The sequence below is a fragment of the Oryza sativa genome, chromosome 8, assembly GCF_034140825.1.
Source record: "Oryza sativa Japonica Group chromosome 8, ASM3414082v1".
Classification (NCBI taxonomy): Eukaryota; Viridiplantae; Streptophyta; class Magnoliopsida; order Poales; family Poaceae; genus Oryza; species Oryza sativa.
In genome coordinates, this window is record NC_089042.1 from 11,944,265 (window position 1) to 11,956,804 (window position 12,540).

At 39.7% G+C, this 12,540-nt stretch overlaps 1 protein-coding gene and 1 pseudogene across 8 annotated transcripts; both read right to left on the minus strand.

Annotated features, from left to right (window-relative positions):
- Positions 1-450: 450 nt before the first annotated feature.
- Positions 451-9,969, minus strand: LOC4345198 (ubiquitin-like domain-containing protein CIP73). Of its 8 annotated transcripts, none has more exons than XM_026027529.2 (16): positions 9,839-9,969; positions 9,012-9,143; positions 7,836-7,953; positions 7,223-7,303; positions 6,258-6,361; positions 6,118-6,162; positions 5,898-6,038; positions 5,723-5,807; positions 5,458-5,603; positions 4,529-4,693; positions 4,366-4,437; positions 3,768-3,882; positions 2,691-3,044; positions 1,323-1,663; positions 1,145-1,251; positions 451-817 (listed from the first exon to the last, which is right to left on the minus strand). In XM_026027529.2, the coding sequence occupies exons 2-16, from the start codon at positions 9,135-9,137 to the stop codon at positions 805-807; spliced, it is 2,013 nt and encodes a 670-aa protein (XP_025883314.1). In that variant the 5' UTR covers positions 9,138-9,143; positions 9,839-9,969; the 3' UTR covers positions 451-804. The 8 variants fall into 8 exon arrangements, with proteins under 8 accessions (XP_025883314.1, XP_015650363.1, XP_025883315.1 ...); XM_015794877.3 differs by having other exon boundaries at positions 1,145-1,260; XM_026027530.2 differs by having other exon boundaries at positions 5,458-5,639.
- A 934-nt stretch (positions 9,970-10,903) lies between these two features.
- Positions 10,904-11,891, minus strand: LOC112936197 (protein SPA1-RELATED 4-like; annotated as a pseudogene).
- Between the last annotated feature and the right edge of the window lie 649 nt (positions 11,892-12,540).

The following is a 12,540-nucleotide window of genomic DNA, read 5'->3' on the forward strand; positions in this document are numbered from 1 at the left end:
GGCGGCTGCGTAGGGCGTGGGCAAGCAATGACGCCAGCGCAGGCAAGGCAGTGGCGGCCCAGGCAAGGAGTGGCAGCATGGGCATGTGACGACGGTAGTGGCACAGGCAACAGACAATGGGGAGCAGAGCGAGCAGGATGGCGTCACAGGCCGATGACGGCGGCTTAGCTCAACGCAAGCGGCGAGGCGGCTCAAGGTGACGACGGCAGGTGGCACAGCTCTGGCCAACACCGGCGGGCAGCGACGCAAGGGACCATCGGGTGCAAACTGGGTATCCACCGGGCATGCCCATGTACATTGGGCATGGGTATGGACACCAAGTTTTACACGCTTACCCTATCAGGCATGATTCAAGCGGGCATTCTCTGGTGCTGGATCAGGCATGGTTTAGCTCTGCCCGTGGCCGACCCGGCCTGTTGCCATCCCTATACGGAACAAAGGGAACTCAAATGTACAAATCATAGAGGGTATTATTAAGTGGCAAAAATTCTCCACATGCTACAGCAATTACTACCAAACGAAGCTTTTGGTTAATTGCAGGCATAATTTAACCCCAATTGAATCGAATTTCTACAGATAGGATAGTAAAATAACATTACAACCGATCCGCAGGAAATGGGCAAAAAAAAAAAGATGGTGCCTTGACTAATGAACCGGATGCCAACTATACACTGCCAAATAATAATAATCCACTGCCCTCAACTCTGTCAAGACATTCATGACAGTCCATCCTCGCAGTGAGAATCGGCAAAATTCTCGGCTTATCTTGCAAAACGGTGACCCCGGAGGACATGAAGATCTTTATCACTCACTTGTTCTGAAAAAAAAATGTTCCAAGGCATGTAAAACAATTAATTCACATATCATTCTATTGATAACAAAACAGAAAGCAAAAGTACAGATCTGATTCCTTGTCCTCCCCTACACCCCTACTTTTCTACCAAAAAAGAGATAGTTTGGACTAACATAATGAAATTAATTGGTAGTATGTTATCATAAGAAACATGTACATGCGTTTGTTGCATGTTGAGGTTACCTAACCGAATAAATATGCTTAAATAAAATTTGTGACTAAATTTGAACCTCCTACAGTACCAGACGTAATGCAAGAAACTAGTATATTTGTCAGTCAGATTATACACACCTTTGCCTTTTAGAATTAGGTCCATCAACTGGATCACGGTTATGTTGATGTGAACTCCTGGAATGACTTGGACCAGCTCTTGCAGTATTCAAGTTCCCATGTGCAGCCTGCCAGTACTGATTAGTCCATCATGAGCTTAACTGTATTTACAGCCATAATAAGAAGAAATTGCAGTTACCTGTGAAGGGGTGCTGCTACTGACTGCTGAGGCACTTTGATGATGTGACTCAACTTGGGAAATAAATGGCATAATTTGGCGAACTAAGCTAGCGAACCGTAGACCCTCATCACTGACTCCTGACACTTCTGGTGCTCCATGATTTCTACCATCTACCTGCTCAGCAGAAGCCGGTGCATGCTGATTTGTGCCATTTACTCGAGAATTTTCCCCAGAAAAGAGTGATGCAATCCAAGGGATACTATCCATCAACTGAGAAAAAGGCCCCTGGCCATTCTGCTCCCCAGGGGAAGTCTGAGTGCCGTTTTCCGCATTGATATCAACAGGAGATCCTAGAGTACCTATTAGACAAATACTTCAGTGGTAAGAAAAGGAATAATATGTCAACCATACATTTGTTATAGAGGAAACATGAGTATTTGCCACAGAAAGATGAATTTTATGCACTTGGCAATATGCCACTGATTTGTCATTAGTGACCACATGTCCATGACAGATCAAGTGGCAAATCCTCAGATGCCAATATTTGCAGTGGCAAATAACTGGTAACCCATTCTTTTGATGCGCAAAAAACATGAGCCTGTCAACCTGGAGTACCCATACGTAAAAAGAATGAAGAATCATTGAAACAAAGGCATGCAGAAATCATTAGACAAATTCTAGAAGATGAAGTACGCAAAAGGCATTCCAGAATGAGTTAAATGTAAAAAATTAAAAAAAAAAACAGATACGAATCCAGACAGGCATCAATGCTAATACAATTGCAAATATATTGAAGTTCAATAAGTTTGCATGTAAAATGCTAGCCTAAATGCTTAAATAATACTTATAAGAATTTGAGCAAATAAAAGTGATATTTAGTGCACCTGAATGTGGCAAGTTCCTCATCACTTGGAGGAACACTACTTAGCACTTCAAAAAGGCAAATTGAACATACAACTCAAACAAGGAAACAGGGAAAGCAGTCTCTAGCCTCATCCTCTCCTTCCTCTGGCTTAACACTGGCAGGCCAACCAAGGCATTGCTAACCAACCTACGGTGAAGAAACGTGCCATAGACTTCCTGCAACGGTGATAAATCCATTTCACTTCTCTCCCCTCCCATTTCAATCTTGGACCTCAGATTTTATTAGAATCTGGACATCTCTCATCCAAATCTGCATTTCTAGTTTACAACACCTATCCAAAAAAAATCTATAAATGTGACCGTTTGCCTAATCTGGTCTTATTCAGATTCAACATAAGATCAGTCAAGAGCTATCCAACCAGATTGCACCCCTAGTAGATAGCAGTTTAGTGAGCAAACAGAAAATACTCGAGCAAGGGGGCAAACAATACAGATAGAGTGAAAAAAAAAAAACTCATTCACCTGCTTCATGATACTGAGATGTCTGTGGATTCGGTATCTGATTAGCACTATGGGCAACTTGAGCGTTAGTGTATGCTCTTTGTTGAATTCTGGCAAACAGTGGGTAGATAATACCAACTCCACTAGAAGACATTGAAGGAGGATGACTGATGCCAGCAGGCACAGCAACCACTGTTCTATGCGGCACCAGCCTAACTCCAGATTCAACAGAAAATGGAGCACCAGCTGTAACCCCTGCAAATGCTTCACTACTGTTTGCAGGTGAAGCATTTGCACTTCTATCTGTACGATCTTGTGTTTGATGTTCCTCAACCCGCTCAGGTGGGTTAGTACCAGTTAAAGACACAGACCCACCTAACAACCAAAAAGGACCGCATTTAACCATCATCAACCAAAGTAACAGTAGGAAAAATGTACACTCAAACTAAGTGTGGTCATGGATGCCATAATAAGTTTAAGACATGTTCTGTATGGATGATTGGACAGATAATGGACAGTTGCTTACAGGGATGAGGTAAATATTATAATTGAGTAATTATAATTATAAACCTAATAAATAGCTTAGAACAAGTTATCTAAGTAATGCTGATGTAGAAAGGTGCAAAATCCATAAGTCCAGAAGCTTAAAAAAGAACACGTTCTAGCATTCAATCGGCATTCATTGGTTCAAATGTATTATTATCTAAACCAACCTTACCAACTGGGACTTGCACTCATTCTAAACTATCAACTCTGAGGTATTAGCAAACTGGTTTCAGTTGACACACCAGTTTGTTATGATTAATTTTAGTATGCTGGACTATGCCTCCAATCAAACAACCTTCTAATCTAAATTAGCTCTTATCAACTCGTATTTCAACAATTAATTGTCATGATAAGATCAGAGCATTGATCATTGATCAGACTAATCGTATATATCAAAGCTAACAATAGACATGGTAATCCTAGATGGATAAATGTGACATCCAAACTCCCATGCTGGTCAATCCTAGATGGATAAATGTGACATCCAACTCCCATGCTGGTCAAACTACAATAGTCAGACTGAAGAAACAAAATATAGCAACATTTACTCACTCGTGCGGACATGGATGTCAATATCTCTTGGGTGCAGAACAGAGCGATGTGAAGTAAGACTAGAAAATATTGGGCCCACTTGAACAGATCCTGTTCCTGGAACAAAAGGAGCAGGCTGGACTAAAATGAGTTAGCAACGACGGAAATAGGATAAATGGGTTCTCTACCTGTTAATATTAAGAGCAAAATTTCATAATACCCCCCCCCCCAGTTATGGTCCAAGCTTCACAATACCACAGAAACTTTGGCATGTGGCACATAACCACATAACCCTAGGTGTTATGGTCCAAACGTTTCATAAAACTACGTTACTTCTCATTTTGACTTTGTTCTACCATACTTTTTTAGTTCTACAGTCACATCTTAAATTTTTGAGCATTGTATCCACCATATAAATGTTACATCCGTTTTTTTTTTATATAGGAGTATGTCAAAATGGTTAACAGTGTGATTTTGTGAAACTTTAGGACCATAATACCCAGGGATATGTGGCAGTGGCATGTGCCAAAATACCCGTGGCTTTGTGCAACTTGGATCATAATAGGTGAGGTTTAGTGAAATTTACTCATTAAAATTATAAGATTTATAAATTACTCACTTGAACCATAAGAGGATTTGGTCCAGATGGAGAGATAAAAAGAGCTGGTCCAGAATTGACAACCGCTTCTGACTGAAAGTAAAATGCTTACTGGTCAGTACAGCAGTACAGAATCATTCCAATGTGAAACGAGGTAAAAAAAAAAGCTGTCAGAAAAACCTACAGTTGCAGGATTTATACGCAGCATCATTGTCGTGCGGCCAAGTTCTAGAAGTAATGAACCAAGGTATTGGATGAGAACTCCATATCTGACTACACTGTTTTGAAGGTTCCTCCGTGTTGTAGCATCAGTTACATTCACAATATCTCCTAGCTGGTTTGGTAGTTGCTGCATTGAAATAACTCATCTTAACTTCAGACACGCTAGTAACGTATAAAACCGAAGTTAACAACTCAACAAAGCAGATAAGCAGCAAACCAAACTAAAGAAACAAATTTCAGCATCTATGGGAGTCAGTTGACTACCAAGTAATCATAATGAAGTGATCACAGCACAATAATATAATTAACACAGGAAATGAACTTATCCTGCAATTAGTTTTTAATTGCATACATGAATGGTTACAAAAATTTCCATTTCACTTGTTCTCCACTTAAAACAAAATAAAGTATAATGGTATCCGCGTATTCCTCAATATTATGTTATATACTAACACAAAAAAAAAGATAGTTTAGAAATGAAAAACTCAACAGACATGATGTGTACACGTTTTGTACATTTTACAAGGTTATAGTACCATGACTCTTGGTGGGGAGTATGAACATTAGCTGGATAATTTATAAGAAACAGGGTTTAATTGAGTGCAACTATGAATGTCGGAATCTATGAGACAATGGAGGGTGATTGGACCTGCCAAACTCATATGTTGTACCCAATGAAACATTTACCATATTACCCTCAATCAAATAGCTCAAATTGATATATCTAACTTCACTAATACTTTCCCTATCATTGAAGAATAATAGCTACATGCATAGTATTCTCAACTCAGCAAGAACAAACAGAAAAGAGATCAAACTATTCATGAAGCTAAAACATAACTGTTATATTAGCTAATTCATAACGAGAAAAAATAAAAAAATGGCACGGACAGATAGCAATGCTCCAGCATGCTCAACAAGAAGTTGTCTAGTAGAGTGCATAGTTTCAGCAAGCAATGCTGCAGTAGGAAGCCCATGCGCCGAAGCTGAATCAGGCTGGCTTTCATGATTTTGAGTACCACCTCCATGGGCACTTCCTGCAGTTCCATGGTCAGCATTATTCAGAGTTTGTCCTGTAAAGAGTATTGGAAGTAAATAACTAAATTTTCAGACTGATTCAGAATGTGGGCAACTCAGATAAAAGTCAAGGTAAGACCATTTTCGAGGAAGCCTTCCCTTCTAAAGGAGTCTCTCAAAAAGTTAATGTACTGAGAAATTGTGGTCAACGAATCAGGAATGACCTGCAAAAGAACATGTTATTAGCCATATATCTTATTAATATTTCAACATCAGGGCATGTGAGTTGTGAAGGATACAAGACCAAGACTAACGTTTGGTTCTGATAACCCAACTGACGTTTCAGACTGGAAAAGTGGAGGAACCAGCATTTGATCAAGTACAGCCCTGACACCATTTTGCGTTGAAGATTGTGCACCTTCTGAAGGTCTGGCATCAGAAGGTGCTGGTCCACTCTAACACAAGGGAAATTATTTTCAAATAAGATCCTTTTAGTTCCAATCTGAACCAAAGACTTTCAGAATGCTGGATTACCGAAACTTGTGTGCTACTAGGAGCTCGAAGCAGGCTTTGGAGCAACTACCAAAAGAACAAAATAAGTGAAAAATAAGTTATATGTCAACCAAAGGAACACAGTAAGAGAAGATATAGAGGTGCATAGGAACAAGGAAAACCTGTGCAACACTGAGTTCACTCCCCTGACCCACATTAATAGCCTCAAGTACAATACTGCGAGTCATAGTGGGACCACGACGACGAGCAGGATTTGATGTGGTACCTATAAAATTGACAGTTTTTGCGTAATGAAGAAATACGGAAGGAGAAAATGGAAGAATGAATTCTATGGTGCAATATAGAAAACATGCAGCTGTTGTCACAAGTTTTTGGTCTAGGCATGCCACATAATAAAGCTCATAGTTCAAAGTGGCCAAATGGTAACTGCAGTGTGCTTGACTTGACTTTACAGAAATATGAAGCTAATACAAATTAAATTTTCAAATGCAAAACAGATCAAAATACAAAATTGACATGGCTATAGGTATAAGATAACATCAAAAGGCATAAAGGCCTCTATAGCAACAAAACAAGTCATATGGGTGTCAGAAAGTTTTAGCCTTTTAGGTATTTAACAAGAATAGCATATAGAATCCTTATTAGGAAGATGGTGGGAACACAGAAGGTCTGTGGTACATTTCTCTGCTTTATATGGGTACATAAAAAAGGAATGGAAAGGATAGAAAGTAATTGTAATGATGACAAGTACAAAGCAACTAGTTGACATAATAGACCAAGTGCAGTATGCTGCTAACACATCAGATTCGATGTTCATGACATGCAATCACAACATACGAGCATCTGTTCCATTACAGCAGTCTTTCAGAATGCTAACTAAAGCAATATAGAGTCAAAACTGACAACCTAAATAATACTCACAAACCTCATAACAGTATTATCTACCATTAGAACTACTGCAAATGCGGAAGATTTTTGCTTCAATAAAAATTATTCACGATCTTGAAACCAAGAAGAAAAACAGCCCAAGAAACTAAATAAATTATATCACACAATGCAGGTGTCCAAAGAATGCTCTCTTAAACTTCCCAATCAATTTTTAACTACACACAATGAGTTTACAAACCTTCATTTCCAGCATTTCCTGATGTAGCGGATTGTCCTGGTTGTCTAACCACGAGATGCAATGTATGGCCATCTTCCACGTCTAATAAAAACTTCAGTTAAGGATTACCATTTACAAGGTAAGCCAAGTACGTACTTCAAATGTAAAACAGGTGCTGTCCAATAATATGATCAAACCAGTTAGGTTTTAGTGACTTATCCTGGGAGGAATCAAAAGGCGACAAAGACTTCATAGTAAACAGGGATATCTGAACCCTTTCTTCATAGTATAGAAGAAAAGGACAAAAATCACCAAAGCAACATCAGTGTACATACCATACAAAGAGAAGAGAAAGAAATTGCTAAACCATAAACACAACACCTTCCAAATATAATACCATTATTTCCAACATGTCATCCGAAATTCCAAACAATGGGACCATCATCATTTGTAAATATTAATATTATGCTTTTAATTGTGCATAAAAATTATGCATTGTTTTCTTGATCTAGAATATTGTTTGTCGAATGACATCTAACATTTGAAACTGTAGGATATGGCATTGTAGATGGAGAAACAAATTTTGGAAGACAAAACAACTAAAATGCTACAAGCCAAAAATAGATGAGGATACGATACGCAGAGAGGAGTTCATCATCCTTTAGAACTCTCCCACGGCAAATCAGACGTTGTTGCTCAGACAATATTCCAGTTACAGTGGCAATTTTTTCCTTTAGCAGAGGCACTGGCACCTGTATAAAAGACAAAGCATTAACAATAAATGGCATGTCCACCCAAAAAATAGAACTGGAACAAAATATTGAACAAACTAATGCAGCATTAATTCTGAAAATTAAAGGGTACATAGAATTATTCTGAGCAGGTTCTAAAAATGATCAATGGAGTTCAAAGATAATATTCCAGTTCGCAGACCACTAAAAAGAATCGACCTATGGGGGGGTAAGACAGCCCCTGGGAGTTTTGCATAGAAAACCTTCTCACGCAAGTTGAGAAAACCCCCGAACCCCAGCCCCACCCTTACACAGCAGCACCGTAGCCCGTGTGAGAACGACCAATGACCTGGGCCAGGCCTTAGACCTGTGCTTTGGCGTGGGACAGACAAGGGGATTTTTTTTAACCCCAGCCTGAAATTCTCTCCCACAAGGAGTCGAACCCAGGACCTGAGGAGTGCTACTAGAGCCACCTAACCAACGTTCACAGATCATAAAGGCCCTATGAAAAACACTGCTAGCAAACAACAATCTTATATAATCATAAATTTCATCCAGGGCTCCTATGGTAATGCAACACTAGACCAGCTGCTACTCAAAAGAATCTAAATGCACACCATATGTGTATCAGAAGTTGTGCATCAGAAGTGAGTGCATGCCCAAAAGAACATACATATAACAACATGCTCTACATTAGATGCTATTTATACATTCAAAACTACCATTAACAGAAAAAATTGAGAAAAAGGCAATTTACATCATTCGAACATAAAATGAACTTGCAACTAGGCTGCACAATAAACTATCAGAAAATGGTAAAAATATGAGATATAGTAGTGGGTTGTCAAAATTACTTGGGGAAATTTAAGCAAGTTTGACATACATTCACTTATTATTATTTAATTAAACTATGCGAAAGGGATTGAGTGGTATTTTGTTCCCGGGAAAGAAGGCAATTAAATATCATTAGAATTGCAACATGTTGTGCATGCAAATAGCCAATAGTTTCTAAGGAACCATAAGAGCACTGTAAAAAGCAACTGTATAGTCTCTGGCATGGGCATTTGTTATCCACTTACGCGTTTATTGACACGCAAATTGTATGTTTGAGAATCCAATGTCTTTATTTTGATCTCGATTGTACTCTCACTATTCAAGTCCTCAGCACAATGTGACATTTGAACATCTGAAGAACTACTCTCCATGATCTCCTGAAATGGGAAAATAAAAGAATTACCAGAACTGCTTATTTGTTGTATTGAGAGCGAAACAAAATGTGGAAAAAAAATAAAAGTTCAAAAGAGAAGTACATAAAGATATTTGAATAATAAACATCATTTAGGCAAGAGAACCATCATAATTTCCAAAATTACTCAAAGTTAAAGAGTCAAAAGAGTATATCTCAAAATCTACACCTCGGCGTGCTCAGCAACCAGGAAGCACCTAGTTACTGGGAGAAACAACAAATTGAGCCCCAATACAGGAACGTCACCCCGAACGGCCAATGCAAAATCTATGCCATCATTACCTCTCTTCGCCACTTCATCACAGGCACGGTAATCGCAATCACTTCAGGAGAAAAAAAGAAACCTAAAAACTAATCTTTGCGACCACCAACCGCTTTTCGTCCACGAACGACCACAGATCCCTAAGGGCACCATTCAATCTCCCCACAGGGGCGGATCCAACTTGGGACATGGGGGTTCAGTACTGAACCCCCAAACTTTTAGGGGAACAAACAAACTGTTACTTGTATTAAGATTAAGGCTCTGGAATTAAGAAATGCTTCTCTTAATCCCTTCTTCCAGATCTAGAAGAGAAGCTAGGGTTAACGCAAGCAAATTCCAGACAAAAGTACTACCGGTGGGGGACAGAGATGAATCAGAAAGAGGATGTGGATGCTCACCAGGATCCCCCTCCCCTCCCCTGCTCTGCTCGTCGGATGGAGATCGGCGCCCCTCCCCCTCCCCTGTTCAGCCGCGAGATGGCGCAAGGAGCGGAGGAGACGAGACGGGGAGATTTTTCTTTTACGCCAACAAGGGAAGGGGGGAGAAACTCGGGGGGCGCCTAATGCGCGCCTGGTTCGCTGCGGGCGCGCCCCGCGCGGTGGGTTTAGCCATGGATTGTTCACCTCTAGGTCCTTTTAAAAAATTATTTTACAAATAGCTCCTTAAAAAGTGGAGGCGCCTCTAAATCGGGCACCCGATTTATGAACATCAACTAGATCGAACATGTTTCACTAAACAAATCGAAAAAAATTCAGTATTTTTAAAAAGCTGAAACACAACCAAATCATCTCATGAAACATTTTGCTACAACGTATGAAACAACGGTTTCCAAAAAAAATTAAGCGTTGTTTCACCCTATATAAAAACAATGTTTTAGCAAATATCGAAAGAATGTTTCAATTTACTGGAACATTTGATCTATACACAGTGAAACATTATGAGTACACTATGTGAAATATTTTTTGTGGAAAAAAATGAAACGGATTCCCTTAATAAAGGGTTTCTATAATATGTGGGTGATTTGTTGTAAAAGAATAATTCAATTCACTGCAACATTTTATCTATACATAGTGAAACATTACGAGTACACTAGCTGAAACATTGTTAGTGGAAAAAAATGAAACGAAATCCCTTAATAGAGCGTTTCCGTAATATGTGAGGGATTTGTTGTAATGGGGCCCTAGTGGTGGGGAGGCGTGGGAGGCAGGCGGAGGCGCGCGTGAGGGGGGCAATTTTTCTGGCACCGTCGGGCGCCTGATCCCCAGCGTTTTCCTAAAAAAGTTGGGTTAATTTGATTCGTGCCATTGCAAATGTGTCTATTTAGATAAATGCCATTATAATTCGTCTATTCGTAGCCGTGCAACTCATTTTTTTACAAAATCGAAACCATGGCATCACCGTCACGTTTCCCATCTTCTTTCCCATCTGTATGTGGAACCCACCTGTCATATTCATCTTCTTCCTCATCCCCCTTTATTTTCTTCATTCGATCGGGTTGTTGGCACAAGTTGCGTCAACAACTGACAGAATGACGCTTCCTTGGGCCACTTGAGCAACAATTGTGGAGGCAAGACACGGACACGTTGTGCTGTAGGTTCATTATTGCTCGCATCTTCTCCTTCATCATCTCGAACTTACAGAACAGCTTCAACAACTACTGTAGACATGAAATCAACAATGAGCCAATGACAAGCAGTGCATGTGGAGAAATAACAATGCATTGATCTCAATCACCGCTCCTAGAATAAGAGGACCCCCCCCTCCAACCTATACACATCGGAGGCGAAGGTAGCGTCGCCTCTATCGTCGACCTCCTCGGCTCCTCAGTGGGAATGTCTTCCCGCTGCGGTCCTCCCCTCAGTTGGTGCCATCCCATCGCTGCTATGGAAGCAAGGAGTCCGGGTCTGAGCCGTCGGAGCTGAAGCCTGAGGCATCCAAGCTGGAGATGGACTCGATGAACGCGACGCGGGCGAAGGGCGGCAACATGATGAAGCAGGAGGGGCACACGGCCTGCGCGTGTGCGATGGCCACCGACTCCGCCACCTGGGGAAACACGTGTAGGCACTTCGGCGTCTCCACTGCCCAGCCAGTCCAGCCACTCACCTCACCCCCGAGGCCTAGTGCTTCCTCCGCATCGTCGACGAAAGTAAAGTGAACTCAAAATAAAGTGAACGGAGTCCTGCTAGTTGCACAAAACATGTACTCCTTAATCACAGTAAAATAAAAATAATAAAAAGTAGTACATTTAATATGAAAATCATCTCTAAACCTTAATGGGTGAAATAAGTATTAAATCACAAATTATAAATGATGCAATTTATAGAAAATACGCTATAGCTCCAATTAAGCTAAAATAAGACTTGGTTAGGCCAGCAAGGCTATAACATTATTCATGTTACCCAAAACTCAAAACACTTAGGCTGTGTTCATTGTTTTGAGTTGCGAACTCATTCCCTAAGCACGGAAAACGGAGCAACATATTTTCTATGATTAATTAAGTATTTACTAATTTTTAAATAAATGGATTAATATGATTTTTTTTAAGCAACTTTCTAGAAACTTTTTGCAAAAAAGTGACGTTTAGCTGTTTGAAAATTGTGCGCGTGGAAAACGAGGGAAGTGGGTTGTTATAGTTGGGGAAAGAACTCAGCTTTAGTACATTTAATGCCTCTCAAGTTGTTATAACAAATTATCAACATAAAGCACATCACAATTTGTAAAATATGTAGAAAATTCATATTAGCTCCAAATCTTGTGAACTCAGTTTTGTTAGGTTAAGAACTATTATCTTTCTTTAACAAGAACATAAAGTAACACATTCTGTACAAATAAACACCTAAAAATATAGGGAAATTACTAACATTGGACACGCTACAAATTGTAAAATACATCAGAAAATCATACAAACTCCAACAATTATGAAACCAAATGGGTTAGTCTTAGAAAACAATTATCTTGACCTCTGCAAAGTCAACTTTAACCAAATCACCTATAAAAAGTATTTCACGACACTACCTAGATAAATAATATATTCCCTCTGTCCCAAAATATAAACATTTTTAGGCCCTCTTTGTTTAGACTTATAAGCCAGCTTATAAGC

Bases quoted from the DNA above. Each gene is read 5' to 3' on its own strand.
- LOC4345198 (XM_015794879.3), bottom strand. From the start codon at position 9,137: ATGGAGAGTAGTTCTTCAGATGTTCAAATGTCACATTGTGCTGAGGAC. The intron at 3,045-3,767 runs GTGAGTAAATGT...TTTGGTTGTTAG, and splicing joins TGACATCCATGTCCGCACGA to GTGGGTCTGTGTCTTTAACT. The intron at 1,261-1,322 runs GTAACTGCAATT...TGGACTAATCAG, and splicing joins GTAGCAGCACCCCTTCACAG to TACTGGCAGGCTGCACATGG.